Raw genomic sequence first — 15,105 nt, forward strand, 5'->3', positions numbered from 1 at the left:
ACCCGGCACACTGGGCTGGGCGCATCCCCCCCTGCCCCTGGCACCGAGACCAGGTTGCTGGTTCCCTCCTGGGATTCAGGGGTTCCCCCAGCATTTCTGCGTCTGAGGGTGGGAAATACTAATTGCAATTGAGATGAGCTTTGGGACAAAACCACAGGGTCAGTGGTTGGGGCAGGAGCTGGCCGTGGGCTGGGGGTCCAGGGCTGGGATGTGGCTGCGTGCCCTGCATCGAGGATTGTCCCCAGATGATGCCGCTTGGGGCGGGAGGACACGTGTGACGCCCTGGCTGTCGTCAGGAACCGGCACCCACAAGCTGTTGTGAGTGCCTGGCTGCCCGGTTCCCTTTCCTGGCACTTCGGGCTGCCCTTGCCGGCGTGTGCCGAAGCTCCGGCAGGAAGCAGCTCCTTGAGCCGGGCTAGCTGCCGGGATGGCGGAGGCAGAGCCAGACCTGTATGAGAGACTGCAGATCCGTTACCCACCCAGCCCCACTCGAGGTAAGCCCTATCCCGCTGGGATGCAGGAGGAGCAGCTGGCTGACCCCCTTCCTTCCCCATCCCGGCTCCTCTCCTAGGCATGCCAGGGTCCACGGGGCTGGCTCAGACCTGACTCAGGGCACCTCCGGATTCTCTCCCGCAGTACTGGCACCCGGATCTCCTCTAGCCGCATCCCGCTGGACGCTGGGCACCGTCCTGGCCGTGGGCATGGGGGTGGTCCTAGTGGCCACCCTGGCAGCCCTCATCACCCTGTGTAAGTGCTGCCGGGGGGATGGGAGCCGGTGATGGCTGTCGGGAGCCGGTGATGGCTGTCAGGAGCCGGGAGCGAGCAGGAGCCCACGGGCAGCCCTGGCACGGCGCTGACCCACGGCCCTGCCCTCCCCAGATGTGCAGGGCCAGGCGGAGCTGCGGGCAGCACGGGCAGAGCTGGTGGCCGTTGGAGCCCATCCGCTGCCTGACCCTGATGGTGAGTGGGACGCTGGGGCTGCCCCCAGTACCCCATCCCCTTGCCACCCAGCCCCTGTCCCAAGCCCCTGCCACCCGGCTCCTGCCTTACAGACCCTGTCCCCAGATGCTACTGTCCAGCCCCTGCCCCCAGCCCCTGTCCCCCAGCCCCTGCCACCCGGCTCCTCCCTTCCAGCCCCTGCCCCCAGCCTCTGTCCCCCAGCCCCTGCCTTACAGCTCCAGTACCCCAGCCCCTTGCCACCCAGCCCTGCCACCCAGCTCCTGCCACCCAGCCCGTCCCCAGCCAGCCCCTGTCCCTTTCCCCTGCCCTCCAGCCCCTGCCCCCCAGCCTCTGCCCAAGGCGGTGGGCACACCACTGCTAGTTCCTCTCCCTAACCCCGTGGCAGGTCCCTTGAACCCCAGTGAGAGCCCGGCAGCGGCGCAAAGGCGGAAGGAGCAGCTCGGTAACGTCCTTGGGGAGGCTGCGGGGTGTTGGGGGGGGTGACACCCGGCCCTGGGCTGCCCCGGCCCCTCTGGCCCTGGCAGCTGGCACCCCGGCCCCACGGCTGCCCACTCCCCAGGGCGGTGGCTGCAGGGGCTGTCCCTGGGATGGCGGTACCACCAGGGGAAGATCTACTACTTCTCGAGGGAGCCGAAGCCCTGGAGTGAGGCGGAGGCCGCCTGCCGCTTCACCCACTCCTACCTCACCTCCATCACCAGCCTCGAGGAGCAGGTAGGTAACTGGGGCTGCAGCGCCCATCACCGCCCTCTCCTGCCTGCCCTGCCCTGCTGCTGCCTGCTCCTGTGTGCCCTCCTGCCTGCACATCCTCCTGCCCATGAACCCTCCTGCCCGTGCATCCTCCTGCCCTCCTACTGTCTCCTACTTGTTCCCCCTGCCCACACCCGTGTCCTGTCCCACAGGACTACCTGGCGCAGGAAGCAAGGGGAGGATCCTACTGGATTGGGCTGACAGCCACGGGCCCCGGGGGCTCCTGGCGCTGGGTGGATGGAGCTACCTACTCCCAGGCCCAGAGGTGAGAGCAGGGCTTGGGAAGGGGGCGCCCGGCGCCCCCAGCACCTCCCTGCTGACCCCGCTCTTCCCCGGCAGTTTCTGGGCACCGGGGCAGCCGGACAGCACGGACCACGGGCAGTGGGGCCAGGAGGACTGCGCCCAGATCCACCCTGTGCGCAACGGCCTCTGGAACGACCACAACTGCAACTTCACCTTTCCTTGGATCTGCAAGAGGGACCTGAGCATGCCCTGACGCCCCGCTGACAGATCCCCTGCGGGCACGCTGCCGGCCCCGCTGCCAGCCCCCTCACCCCATGCAGCGTGCTGGATGAGCCCCCCCTCGGCACCTCCGCTCCTCCCTGAAGCAGGGCAGATCCCCGGCCAGTGCCCGTGCCACGACACTGACGCCACCGCCGATGCTCCAGACCCCAATGCTACCCCCTGCACACAGAGCCCTGATTAAACTTCTCCTGCTGCACCTCCCCAGCTGCCTCTTGCCCCCCCCACCCAGTGGGGGGTTGGCTCCATCACCCCCACAGCCCCCGGCAGGCAGCGAGATCCCCTCAGCCCCTCTACCCTGCCCTGCCCACCTTGGGGACCTTTGCTGGCATCAACCATGGTGCCACATCTCTCATGTCATGGGCCTCCCATGAGTGCCGTGGGAGGGACAGATCCGTCTCCTCCCTTGCCCTGTGAGCGTGGTGGGAGGGGATACCGGGACCTCTCTGTGCCTGCAGCCCCCAGCAGCGTGCCTGGCCAGATCCCACCCAGCATCACGTCCAGAGAGACGCACCATGGCTGAAGCCCGGCACCATCAATGCCCAGCGCCCCTCCCCAGGTTCTTCAGCTTTACCGGCGCAGTTATGGGGGGAAACATTTTGGGGTCCACCCCTCCCAGGCAGCCCCTCTGCAGGGACAGGCAGCACAGCCCATCTCCGGCATGCCGGCAGTGGCGGGAGAGCCAGGCACGATGGCTCCTGGCTCCCCGGCTCTCCTGGCACCCAGAAACTGCCGGGGCAGGACCTTGCTCACTGCTGTACCCTGTGGAGCCGGGAGGGTGGGTGCCAGCTCTTGCCACCTCCCAGGGTGTCACAGATGTCCCCTCCACCCCAAGCACACATCTGGGGACAACCGACCCCCCATGCTGGGGGCATGGCCGTGTCCTGCCTCGCTGCCTGTTGATTAAATCCTCCACCCCGGTGAGCGTGATGCAGCAGGGCTGGTTGCACACCCCCCCGCTACCTTGTCTGCCCTGGGGTCCCTCCTGTCCTGAGGTGACAGACCCCCATCTCTGGTCATCCTGTCCCACAGCAGAGGGACCTGAGCTGCCCATGGCTGCTGCTCCCCCACCGAGGACCCCCCACCTGCCCCAAAGCATCCGGACAGGGAAACCCCAACCTTCACATGGAGGGGACGGAGGCCCCCAGCACCCATCCATCCTTCAGGCTGGCTGGTGAGAGGTTTGCAGAACCCCCCGGGGGAGAATCACCTCTTTTTTAATGTCCATTTATGGCCCTGCAGAGCCATTGCCTGCGGTCCTGTGCATGCAGAGCTGTGCAGGAACATGGTGCCATCCCAGCTCCGGATGGATTTTTACGGGGATGGCTATTAGCAGTCCCCAGGCCTCCCAAGATGGTATCATGGGGATAAATGGATTAAAAACCTGCTCTTTGCCGGCTCGTTGCTCTTTATTCCTGAGCCACTTTTCCTCTCCATCCCACTGGGGCTTGGCGACCATCTCGGACCCCTCCCTTGCCTCTCCCGCCCCAAAATATCGGGGGGTGCCGGGCAGGGATGCTCAGCGGGATGCTTTGATGCCCATCTCCCGGTCCACTGCCTGGAGGAAGTGTTCGTTGAGGAAAAGCATCTGCCCGTGGGGCAGGAGACGATCGAGGAGGACGTCAGTGGCCTCGGGTCGGAGCAGGACGTCGGCGCCGGGGCCGAGGAGGCGCAGGGAGGTGAGCAGGCGGGGGGCCAGGCGGCGCAGGGTGATTTCGGCAAGCGATACGTTCTCTTGGGGGTCACAAACCAAGGCGAAGGCGAGGGCCACGACTGACAGCCAGGCTACCGTCACCCGTTCGGGGAAGGGGTCCCCGGAGGGCAGCTGGAAAAGCCCCCCCGGGGCGTCTTGCAGCGACATCGGCTCATCGGGGAGCTGGGGGAGTTGGGGGGAGGACGGGCGCCCCGAGGATGACTGAAGCAGCTGGCACTGGGTGGCCACTTGCCTGGGAGAGAAGGGGGGACCCTTGTGTTAAGCCCCCCCCCCCTCCATCCAGGGACAGGGTGACCCTGTCTATTGGGGGGACAGGGCTCGGTGGTGCCACGGCCCTGGGGGTCCCGCAGAGCCCTGTCCCCCCAAAAGAAGGCTGTCATAGCTCTGGGGGTCCCACTGAGCACAGAGCCCCCCAGGAAGGGGGTGTCACCACCCTGGGGGTCCTGCAAAGCCCAGGAGCCCCCCCCAAAAAGGGGGGGTATCATGGCCCCGGGGGTCCCACTGAGCCTGGAACTGTCAGAGGTGGGGGGGTGCCAGAACCCTGGGACCGGCCAGAACCGGGGAACCGGTCGTGGGGGCCCTACCGAGCCCAGCATCCCCAGGAATGGGGGAGTCCCATGGAGGGGGCGTGTCCCGGCCCCGGGGGTCCCTCCGAGCCCAAACCGCCCCCCCCCGCCCCGCCCAGGGAAAAGGGGGTGTCCCGGGTACCTGGCCACGGCCAGCAGCTGCTCCTTGCGGCGGAGGCGCTGCCGGGAAGGGTCCCCGGTGCCGGGGGGGGTGTCGGTCTCGGGGGGGGTACCGAAGGCGCGCGCGTACAGCACGCGGCAGGGGGCGGGGCGCGGGGGGCCGGGCCCGCCCAGCGCCAGCAGCACGAACGCCCGCACCATGGCAACGCCGCCGCGACCCCGGCCCCCACCACCGCTCCGCCCCGCCCCGCCCCTCCGCCGGCTGCCATTGGTCAGCGAGTGTGACGAAAGTCCCCGCTCAGATTGGCGCAGGGCGCGGGAGGGCAGAGATTGGCCGATGCGGAGGGCAGCGGCGGCGGCGATTGGTGAGTCCAGAGAGGGAGGCGGGAGAAGGGAGGGGAAGCTTGGCCCCCCACACGCTGCACTTGACAGGGCCGGGCCGTGATTGGCCAAGGCTACGCGAGCGGCGCGCTGATTGGCGCATAGTGGGCTGGTGGGCGGGCTGGCGGAGGGGAAGAGGAAGTACGGCCTGGGAGGGGTGGCAGGGCCTGGGGGACAGCAGAGCCGTGGGCAACAGGGTCACCCCCGGGGACACAGGATCAGCCTGGGGATGGCAGAGCCTGGGGGAACGACAGGGTCATCCCAGGGGCTGGAGGAGCCCAGGATCACCCCGGGGGCAGCAGGGCCTGGGGGGAACAGGATTGCCCCGAGGGAGGGGGGACAGGGAAACACAGCATCACCCGGGGGTGGTGGTGGGGCATGGCCTGAGGGACACAGGATCACCCACGCCAGGGGTGGCAGGGCAGGGGTGCCCCCCTCAGGTAGCTCTGCCCTGGCTGCAGGACACCCCCCCCCCCCCCGTCACCCCTCCAGCCCCACCCACGCATGGCCCTGAGGGTCCCAGACATGACCCACAGCCCCTGCCCTGCAGGCCCCCCTCCATGGCCAAGCAGGAGTGGGGCAGAGCTCTCCCATTACCCAGCTGGGGCCATGCTGCCACCATCCCACTGTGCAGGGACAGCATTAAACAGGTCAATATTTGTGCCTGCCCCAGCCACTATCCCCCCAGGGAAGCCCCCAGCGAAGCCATTACCCCAGCCCTCTCCACCTCACCAAGCCCTCACAGAGCCTGTCCCCCTGCCCCCCCCCCCCCCCCCCGCCTTTGCTTTGCATCAGTCACAGACAAGGGACACAGGTTTGTTCTTCCTCCTTCAGGAGTTATTAGCCAGGAGCGTAAAAAAAACCCCACATATAAACATAAAAATGAATGAGACACATGAGTACAGCGTGACAGCGGCAGCTCCCGGCCAACGAAATGCTTCCCACCCTCCCCAGGTCACAGGCAAGTGCTCAGCCCCGTGCCGCGGTGTCCCTGAGGTGCCACAGCTTAACCGCTGCCTGGCTCTGGGGTCAGGGTGAAGCCCCTCCTGCCCCCCGCTGTTAGCCACAGCTGGCTTAGAAGAGGAGAACAAACTATTTTAAATAAAATGGGGGGGGGGGGGGGGGGGCACCGAACAACAAAAAACCCCAAAGCAACCCAGGCTGATGCAGTCAGTGACTACACCCACAGGGTGCACCCCCCAGGCAGCTGCCCCCACCCGGAGAAGGGCTGCAGAGGAGGTTTAAGTGCTTTTCTGCCTCAGTTCTGGCAATTAAGCCCCAGGCAGGGTCTAACCAGCTCCATGCCCTCCCCTCCCAGGGCTCAGCTGCAGCCCCATGGCTTTCCCAGAGCTGGCACAGGTGCCCTGGCCCAGGGTGCAAGGGAGGGGGGCTGTCACTGGCTTGGGGGGTTGCCCCACAGCCCCGGAGCCCCATTCCCTGCTCCGAGGGAGGGGAGAGCTGGGGGAGGCAGCCAGCACCCGCTACAGCTCTGCCCCCACCCCGGAGGCCCAGAGGAAGGTTTAACATGGCAGTGACTTACGGTCTGGGCTAGAGGGAGCAGTCCCAGACATTTCCCCCACACCAGCCACAATTTAGGATAAAACCTAAACCCTTTTTACCCTTTTCTAGGGTAAAAAGGGCTAAAAACCCACCCTGCTGCTGAGGTCAGTGATCCTGTGCAGGGCACCCGGCAGAGGAGGGCTGGGGAAAGCTAGGTTTTAGGGCTGGGAGATGTTGCCGGATGGCAGCCCCAAGGGGGCAGGGTGGGGGGTTATGGGGGTACCCCCAGAGCCATCAGAAGTTCTTGAGGCGACTATAGAGCTCCTGTTTGCTGCGCTCGCCCGCCCACGTGCGGCTCTTCAGGCGGAACTTGCGCAGGTCCTCCTTGAAATCCTCATGGTGCATGGGGCGATAGTCCTGGGGCTCGCAATGTGTCTGGGCACCCACAATGTGTCTGTCAGCACCTGCAGCGCAGCCCCTGCCCCCCACCCACGGGAAAACCCAGTACCCCAGGACCCTCAGCACAGACCCTTGCCCCTTGAAATACCATCCCCATGGAGGATGCTCAGCGCCAGACCCCTCTCTTCCCCCAGCAGGGCAGGGTTTGGGAAAGGGAGAGGGTGTTCCCCATGCCCCACCCCAAGCCCTCCCCTCCTGCCACACAGTGGGCAGAGGTGGGGGACTCACCTGGTACTGGGGGAAGAACTCCCGGTACCCCCCCTTCAAGACATAGAGCTCAGGGTAGTGGAGGTGGGGGTACTCATTACAGGCTCGGTCCTTCTCCCTGACGAACCGGCACCTGCGGGACAGGGGAAGGTGATGGGAAGGGGCTGCGGCAGGGATTGTCACCAAGCCAAGATCCAGCCGTGTCCGGGGAGGGTCCAGAAACCCCAGCATACACACACACACCCCCCGCCCCAACTCACATCCTGGGCCCCCTCTCAGAGGAGAACTCGCAGTGGAAGATGACGATCACCCTCTTGCTGGCGTCAAAGGGCACGATGGGCTTCTTCAGCAGGAAATCCTCCACATCCTGCTCCATCGGCAGGTTGACTGCACCCTGGGGAGGGAGACGAAGCACCTTCATCCCCCCACCTCCCGTTTCATCAGGAGGAGGGGGGTCAGTACGCTGCCCACAGCCTCCCCCATCACCCCCCATCTACAGGGGCACCATCACCCTTCCCCCCCTGCCAGTTGGGGCTCAGGACCTTTGGGGAGGGCTGCTCGACCCCTTGGGGGTGGAGAGGGGGGTGCTCAGGACCTTTGAGGGAGCCCAGCCCCTCTGGGATTTGATGAGTTTGAATTTCCCCCACCCCACAGGGGCCCCCCCACCCCACCCCGGAGGGGTGCAGCAGCAGTTCTGACCTTGATGTGGCCTCCCTCGTACTCGTAGGGGTACCTGCAGTCCACGATCACACAGCTCTCAATGAGGCTGCTGAACTGCCCTGTCAGCACTGCCACCATCTGCAGGGAAAGCCTGTCACTGAGGGGAGGAGCGCGGGGGGGGCCAGGCAGGCAGCCCCACAGGGGCAGTTCAGGGAGAGGCTGCTGATCCCTTACCATTTCAGGAGAAATGTACTTCAGGTCCTGGTGCTTCCCTTCCACCGTCTGCAGCAGGTAAGCCTGGAGGACAGAAGGTGTGCTGTGTTCAAGATCCATCCCAGGGAGACCTCCCAGAGCAGAGGCTGTCTCCTGCTCCCCCCGACCTTGAGGACTGCTCCCCCAAGGGAGCCACAGACACGGCATGGTGCTGGGACTAGAGGAGCAGTGATCAGGCTCTCCACGCGTTACAAGGTCTGCAGGCTGGAAAGTCACAGCCCCAAGTCCCCAAGCAAGGGCCGCCACAGCTGGATTTGGGCTCTTGCACTGGTGCAGGGCTCTGCCGAAAGCCCCTCTGCTTCAGGAGGAAGGGGGCAGCACCCCCAGACCTCCAGCATCCCTGTGGCCCTACCTTGGAGAAGTCCCCAATGAGCTCCTGGTGGTCGTTGGCCAGCAGGTTCTCAATCTCCTCATGGGAGAAGGACCTGGAGCGCAGCAGCCACGCTTTCTGCAGAGACACAAACCAGAGACATCCCCTCAGCATTAGCAAGGGCTCTGGCAGAGCCAGGGCATGGGCCAGTCCCACCAGCGAAGGGCGGACCATGACAAGGACACCTCACCCCAAGGCTTCCCCATCACCCACCGGCTCTGCTGCTGCCTCCTCACTGGGGGTACCAGCCACGCTCCTCCGCCGCTTGGTCTTGACAGGGGTGTCCCTGTCCTGGGGCCGGTCTATCCGCTTCAGGATGGGCCTGATGACACTGCTGGGCATTGAGGGTGAGCGGAAGAGCTGCCGGCACTTGCTACGCTTCGTGGGACGCTGTGTGGAGAGCCAATGTTGCTGCCTGGAGGTCTGTCATCCCCTCACATCACCCCCCCCAGCTCCTACCAGCACCGTGAGAGTGGGGGGACAAGGGTCCCACACTTTGGTGGCCACACACAACCCAGAAAGAGCTCAAAGCCCCCAGGCTGGTGCTGCTCACCAACCAGCCCCTTTGTGAGGGACCCTCACCCCCAGATTCGCCTTGGAGATGCTGGGGGGGAGGCCTGGGTCTCCATCCACCCCCCCGCCCCCTGGCCAAGGCTCCCACGTACCGGCTCTGCCTCCTCCTTCCTCACCAGCGGCGCAGTCAGCAGATTCTCCATCCCCTGTGGCACATCGGCATCGCTCTGCCAGGGCAGCAACCAGGAGGGCCATGGGGAGAGGTAGAGAGGAGCATGAAGGGGCCGAGTCCCACTGGCAGCTTCCCAATCCCCCTAAGCAGGGATGGACACCATGCCCAGGGCCCATCCACCCCCACAGACATCGGAGCCCTCCCTACCTTCATCTCCTCCTCATCCAGGATCTCCATGAAGCCATCATCTTCATCCTCAGACATGGAGGAGGTCAAGGAGCACCGGCGCAGTACGATGGGGCTATCTCCCTGGGGGAGATTTTCCTTCTCGGGGGTGTTGAACTGGAGAGGACATAGCCCACGGCTCAGGAGTGGGGCCAGCCCCACACCAGCCCTGTTTCAAAGCAGGATATCCCCTCCCCAGGCTGTAACTACCCCTTCAGCTCCCACATCCACAGGTTTCCAGGTCAAACATGGAGGTTGGAGCACCAGGTCCCAGCTCAGCAGCTCCTGCAGCAGGAGGATCCATCCCCAGTGTCCCCCCGGAGCCCCCCAGTCCCTCTCACCAGCAGTCCAGGTGCAGAGACGGGTCTCTGGGCAAAGCGGTCCCTCCCCGCAGCCCCATCGCCAGCGGGCAGCCGGCTGCGCTGACCTGGCCTCTGAGGCTTCTTGAAGACAAACCCCTCCTGCAGCAGGGGGGCACAGCATTAGCATCCACCTGCCCCTTCCCCAGCACCACCTCCCTTGGCCTCACTGCCCCCCTCACCTTGTCCTCGCGCTCTCTCCGGCCGCTCTGCTCGGCAGCCCTGTGGCCATTGAAGTCCCGGGAGTGGGAGATGTTCTTCAGGACCGGGCTGGCCCCCAGGAGCTCCGGCTGTGGGGCAGGCAGAGGGGTAAGAGATGCTGCACGACCCCTGCCCTCTCCAGCTCCATCCTCCTCCTCCTCCTCCCAGCTCAGCCAGCCAGGGGCACAGCAGGACCCAGCTTCCCTCCACTCAGCCCCGCAGAGCCCTCAGAACTTACCGACAGCGAGTGGATCCTCCGCATAAGGAGCTTATTGCTGCAAGAAGCAGGGAAAGGAAAGGATTAAAGGACAAATGGTGCCCTGGATCAGCGGTGTCCCACAAAAGCTGGCGTGGCCCACCCCCCCATCCCCCGGGTCCCCGCAGCAGGGTGAGACCTCTCCAGAGCTGTCACAGCTCCTAAAGGACCCTGGGGCAGCAACTCCTGCAAGCACAAAGCACCACCCATACACTAATCCAGACCCTGGGAAGGGCACAGAGACAGCCTGGCTTTCGGGTCTGGGCACAGGGACAGAGCCCCTTCACTTACTCTTTGAGAACTCTCCCGGACTCCAGGATTGCTTTCTCAAAGCTGCATGGAGAAGAAAGCCAGGGTTAGGGGAAATTGAACCCTGTGCCCCAGCCCAGGAGCCCCGGGGATGGGCAGCCCCAGCCCTTACAGTGCCCCCAACCCCATTCAGAGGCTGGCAGCACCCCAGGGAGAGCAGCCCAATGGCGGGGGCTTTCAGTCCCACAAAGGGTTAAAGCCCCATCTGGACATCGCAGGTTTCAGACCAGGGACCCCAATCCGGGGCTGGGGGGAGGTGGGGGGGAGGGCAGCACACCGGGGTGGTCCAGGGCACCCCGATGACCTCGCTCTGCGCCCAGACAAAGCCGGCAGCAGCGGCGCCCGCTCTCCACCTGTATGTAAATCCGCTCGCGGCAGGGATGCTGGCCGGCAGCCATATGGCCATGCTGGCGGCACGCTGTGGCAGGACGGGAACCGGCACGTCCCCCACAGCTGAACACACCCAGCCCCATGGCTGCTGCCCTGGCCCCACCATCTGCCCCCAGTTACTCATTCACCCAGCACATCTGCTAGAGCTGGGCTCTGCCAACGGCTGGGTGAAGCCACCAGCACAGCAAAGGCATGGGGGGGTCTCGGGTGCACCTCTCCAACGAGGGGGACTGGCAGCAGGTACAGTAGGCAGAGCCCCTCACCCCCGCACAGGGCAGCACCGCAGAGCTTTGCTCTCAGCTGAACCCTACACGCCCCCAACCTGCATCCCCACCCCATGGGGCCAGTGCAACAGCACCCCAAGGCAGGGTGGGGGGAGGCGGGGGGCTGTTGGGAGCCCAGGGGGGTGTTCAGCACCCTTGCTCCGCTGCATGGCAAGGCAGGGAGCTGGCAACCAGCCGTCCCTGCCAGTGCAGCCCGGAAGAGGATTTGGCCCGGCCGCACCAAGGCAGCACCGTGCGGGCTTCCTGCCTGCACCCGCTGCCAGAACCCTGCCTGCAGCAGGGCTGTGCTGAGCACCGGCGCTGACGTCCCCGCTCTCCCTGGTGCGGGGTGGTTTCTCACCCCTCTAGAAGTAAATTTTGTGGGGGGTGCACAGTTGGAAGCACAGCCCCCCCCCCAGCAAGGCTGGGACCAGGCACTGCAGGCAGCTCAGGGCAGGCAGGGCCTGACACTGCCTGCGGGAGGCAGGGGGAGGGCGAGGGGGGAGCCCTGGGGGGAAAACAGGGAGCACTCACACTTCCTCCAGCACCGCGGGGTCCTCCTGCGTGGGGGAATCCAGCCCCACTCCTGTGGGAACAAGGGGCAGGGGTAGCACTGGGGGAGAGAAATCGGGCCCCGCTGGGGATCGAGCCATGCCCTGCCCCAGGCCTGTTTCGGCACAGCGCCGGCACTGCTCCTGTGGGGCTCTTTGCAGGAGGCAGCCGGGCAAAGGAGTGCCCCCACATCCCAGCTGTGCTTCCCCACTGCTCCAGCCGGTGCTGGGGAAGGGGTCAAAGCCAGTGGTACCCACTGTGTGCTCACAGAGGGGCCCTCGCCCACCCCCCCAGTGTGGCAAGGGGGATGGCACTGACCCTTGAAGCACCCACCCTGGCCAAGATGTCCCACGTCACCCCGGCCAGGGACCCCGCTGGGGTGGTCCATGGCCAAGCCCCCAGGGAGCAGGGTGGGGGCTCTTGGCCATCGTCCCCCACAGGGAAGGGATCGAAGTCGGAAGCACCAAGGAGGAAGTCCCAATTTGAAGCTGGCGCGGGCTAAGTGCCTGGCGGGAGTGACTCAGAGCAGGGCCAGGAGCTGGGAGCAGAGTAGGGGCCCAGCTCCCACGTGCACCCCAAGAAGCCCCCAGCCTCAAACCCCCTCCCTGTCTCGCCAGCCACATGCAGGGGGCCCCTGCCCACGCATCCTCCACCCCACTGCCAGGGGACATCCCCCCCCTATGCCACAGCTCCCTGTGCACGGCCTCAGTCCCGGGGAGAAGGGGGGGGGGGGTGGGGGTGCAGCAGCGCCCATCACTCACCCGCATCGGAGGACTCGGAGGAGACTGAATCCCGGGAGGAGTCGGAGGCCACCGACTCTTGGGACAGGCTGGACCACTGTCGCTGGAGGACCCCGGCGACCCTCCGCTTTGGGGTATCCCAGTGGCTGCAGGCAGAGCGGAAGGGGGATCAGACCGCGGGAACGTGGCACCCCGCGATGCTCCTCGCCCCTTCCTTGGGGGTGGGGGGGCAGGGTCAGCATCAGGGGCTAAGCGGGTGGCCCAAAACGCCTTAACACCCCCCGCCCCCGCCCCGGCAGGGTGCCACCCGCGGGCTCAGCACAAGCTGCCCTCAGCCACGCGTGTCCGGCAGGGGGAGCCACGCATGAGGCACCCCCCGGGGCCAGCAAGAGCCACGCGTGGGGCAGCCCACCCCCCTCCACCCCCCCCCCCCGGCACCGCTCACCTGCCCAGCCCCACCAGGTTGTCCATGTCCAGCGCCAGCGTGGTGACCGGGGACATGCCCGCTCGACCCGCCGCCAGCCTGGGCATCCCACGGCGGCCGGGGCCGCCCCGCGCCGCCATGCGGGTGCAGGAAATGAAGCTAAAAATCAATTTAAAAAAAAAAAAACAAAACCAAGGATGCCTATTTTTCCCGCGGCGCCGCACCGTGCCGTGCCCGCCGCCCTGTCCGGTTCGGCGGGGCCCGGCCGGGCGCGCGCCTGCCGCCGCCCCTATTTATATTCGAAAAATAACAGGGGAGCGGCGCGGCGGCAGCCAATGGGGAGGCGCCGGCCGGGCTCGCGGGACAAGGACCCGCCCCCCCGGGGGGGGAGGGGGGGGGGGCCACGGACCGGGGGGGGTGGGGGCACACGGGGGGACAAGGCCCAAAGTGGGGGCAAGACACCGCGGGGGGCGGGGGGGGCGCAACCGGGAGGTGGGGGGTGACACACATGGCTGGGGGGGACGCGGCCCAAAGTGGGGGCAAGGCACCGAGGGGGGGGGGCAGAATCGGGAGGTGGGGGGTGACACACATGGCTGGGGGGGGACGCGGCCCAAAGTGGGGGCAAGGCACCGGGGGGGGGGACAGGGCACAATCGGGAGAGGGGTGGCATATGTGGTTGGGGGGAGCATGGCTCAAAGTGGGGGCAAGGCAGTGGTGGGGGGGCATAACGGTGTGGGGGACGCACACATGGCTGGGGGGCATGGGGGGACATGGCCCAAAGTGGGGGCAAGGCACCAGGGGGGCAGAGCCGGGGAAGGGGGCGGGGGGACATGGTGGGGGCTTGATGTGCCAAAGTTGGGGGAAGGGCACAGTGGGGGTGCATGGCCAGTGTACGTGGGGGGAGGCATGGCCGGGGGGGCATGGGGGTGGGGGCATGGGGGGGGACAGGGGGACATGGCTGGGAGACGTGGAGGGGCACATGGCTGGGGGGAGTGTGGAGGGGTGCGTGGTTGGTGGCACATGGAGGGGGAGGTGGCTGGGGAGGGGAGTATGGAGGGGTGTGTGGCTGGGGGGACATGGAGGGGGACGTGGCTGGGGGGACACAGAGTGCTGTATGACTTGGCGGGGGGGAAACACGGGAGGGATGCGTGGCTGGGGTGGGAGGGGAGGAGGATGCGTGGCAGGGGGAACATGGAGGGGAGCATGGCTTGTGGGGACATGGAGGGCTGTATGGCTGGGGGTGTGTGGGGGGGCATGACTGGGAGGGGACATGGAGAGGTGCCTGGCTGGGGGTACACGTGGCTGGGGGGGACTGCATGGCGGGGGGCACGGCTGGGGAGGGTGAGTGGTGGGTCTGCGAGGACAGGCATGGATCAGTGTCCCTGGGTGGTGGTGCAGCCCTGGGGGGTCCCGGTGTTCGGACACGGGACCCTCCTGGCCCCCCCCCGGCCCCCAGCCACATGCCAGCCCCATGGCCCAGAGCAGGCACTGGGCTCAGCCCCAGTGCGAGCTGGGGTCATACTGGGGGCCAGCCCCGCATTGGGAAGGGAAGGGGGCCAGGCTGTACCCCTCTGCCCCGAGCCCGAGGGAAGAAGCCGGAAAGTCAAAATACCCCTTCCCACGCGGAGCGCACCCCAGGCTGGGGGTACCGGGGCTGCCACTGCCCCCTCACCCCACTGTACCCCCGGGGTCCTGGCTGGGTGCCCCCCCACTCCTCCCATGCCAAAGCCACGTGCCATGTCACCAGGCTTGAAACCCAAACCTGCTGCCCTGTCCCCCAGCCCGGTACCCCCCTCCATCCGTCTGTCTGCCTGGGGAGGGGGTCTCCAGCCTGTCTGGGGGCTTTCTGATGGAAAGCCAGGCAGGAATGTGCCGGACGGCTGCGGCCTGGGTGGCCGTCCTGGCCTGTCATCCATTGTCCCCGGCCCCATTCTTTCCTTTCAGAGGGGAAAAGAAAAGAGGAGGGGGTGGCCGGGGTGGAGACCCCTCCTCAGCTGGGGCAGGGCAGGGGAGGGAGCAGCTGGGGGAGCGTTTGACCCCACTGGCTGCCATGACACCCCCGTAGTGGCCAGATTCTGCTCTCCTGGAGCAAGTGCAGGGCACGGGGGTCCCGCATCCCACCGGCCCAGGGATGCCGGGCACGTCCCAGCACATCCCAGTACAGCAGCGGGGCTGGGGATCAGTGTTGCTGTGGGCTGGGGGTCCCCGGGGTGTGGGGAGCA

General features: G+C 66.5%; 3 protein-coding genes across 6 annotated transcripts; 1 reads left to right on the plus strand and 2 right to left on the minus strand.

Moving 5' to 3' along the window:
* Positions 1-304: 304 nt before the first annotated feature.
* LOC141743291 (C-type lectin domain family 4 member F-like) lies at positions 305-3,640 on the plus strand. Its single transcript, XM_074587106.1, has 7 exons — positions 305-494; positions 637-747; positions 880-960; positions 1,346-1,402; positions 1,520-1,671; positions 1,860-1,972; positions 2,047-3,640. The coding sequence occupies exons 1-7, from the start codon at positions 428-430 to the stop codon at positions 2,201-2,203; spliced, it is 738 nt and encodes a 245-aa protein (XP_074443207.1). The 5' UTR covers positions 305-427; the 3' UTR covers positions 2,204-3,640.
* Positions 3,428-4,876, minus strand: AP5S1 (adaptor related protein complex 5 subunit sigma 1). Its single transcript, XM_074587107.1, has 2 exons — positions 4,652-4,876; positions 3,428-4,175 (listed from the first exon to the last, which is right to left on the minus strand). The coding sequence occupies exons 1-2, from the start codon at positions 4,828-4,830 to the stop codon at positions 3,749-3,751; spliced, it is 606 nt and encodes a 201-aa protein (XP_074443208.1). The 5' UTR covers positions 4,831-4,876; the 3' UTR covers positions 3,428-3,748.
* Positions 4,877-5,828: 952 nt separating this feature from the next.
* CDC25B (cell division cycle 25B) lies at positions 5,829-13,194 on the minus strand. 4 transcript variants are annotated; one of them, XM_074588951.1, is made up of 16 exons: positions 12,905-13,194; positions 12,481-12,605; positions 11,702-11,753; positions 10,497-10,538; positions 10,188-10,224; positions 9,931-10,038; positions 9,731-9,850; positions 9,372-9,506; positions 9,145-9,219; positions 8,693-8,869; positions 8,462-8,557; positions 8,071-8,133; positions 7,876-7,974; positions 7,437-7,570; positions 7,198-7,309; positions 5,829-6,945 (listed from the first exon to the last, which is right to left on the minus strand). In XM_074588951.1, exons 1-16 carry the CDS (start codon positions 13,021-13,023, stop codon positions 6,805-6,807), a joined length of 1,635 nt encoding a protein of 544 aa, XP_074445052.1. In that variant the 5' UTR covers positions 13,024-13,194; the 3' UTR covers positions 5,829-6,804. The 4 variants fall into 4 exon arrangements, with proteins under 4 accessions (XP_074445052.1, XP_074445055.1, XP_074445054.1 ...); XM_074588954.1 differs by having other exon boundaries at positions 11,702-11,780; positions 12,905-13,176; XM_074588953.1 differs by lacking the exon at positions 7,876-7,974 and having other exon boundaries at positions 5,835-6,945; positions 12,905-13,163.
* Positions 13,195-15,105: the final 1,911 nt, after the last annotated feature.

Source organism: Larus michahellis, chromosome 5 (assembly GCF_964199755.1).
Source record: "Larus michahellis chromosome 5, bLarMic1.1, whole genome shotgun sequence".
Taxonomy (NCBI): domain Eukaryota; kingdom Metazoa; phylum Chordata; class Aves; order Charadriiformes; family Laridae; genus Larus; species Larus michahellis.

Bases quoted from the DNA above. Each gene is read 5' to 3' on its own strand.
- LOC141743291 (XM_074587106.1), top strand. From the start codon at position 428: ATGGCGGAGGCAGAGCCAGACCTGTATGAGAGACTGCAGATCCGTTAC. The intron at 961-1,345 runs GTGAGTGGGACG...ACCCCGTGGCAG, and splicing joins TCCGCTGCCTGACCCTGATG to GTCCCTTGAACCCCAGTGAG. The intron at 1,973-2,046 runs GTGAGAGCAGGG...CTTCCCCGGCAG, and splicing joins ACCTACTCCCAGGCCCAGAG to TTTCTGGGCACCGGGGCAGC.
- CDC25B (XM_074588954.1), bottom strand. From the start codon at position 13,023: ATGGCGGCGCGGGGCGGCCCCGGCCGCCGTGGGATGCCCAGGCTGGCG. The intron at 7,571-7,875 runs GTCAGAACTGCT...CTCCCTCCCCAG, and splicing joins ACGAGGGAGGCCACATCAAG to GGTGCAGTCAACCTGCCGAT. The intron at 7,310-7,436 runs GTGAGTTGGGGC...CCTGTCCCGCAG, and splicing joins TCTGAGAGGGGGCCCAGGAT to GTGCCGGTTCGTCAGGGAGA.
- AP5S1 (XM_074587107.1), bottom strand. From the start codon at position 4,830: ATGGTGCGGGCGTTCGTGCTGCTGGCGCTGGGCGGGCCCGGCCCCCCG. The intron at 4,176-4,651 runs GTACCCGGGACA...CTTCTCTCCCAG, and splicing joins CAGCTGCTGGCCGTGGCCAG to GCAAGTGGCCACCCAGTGCC.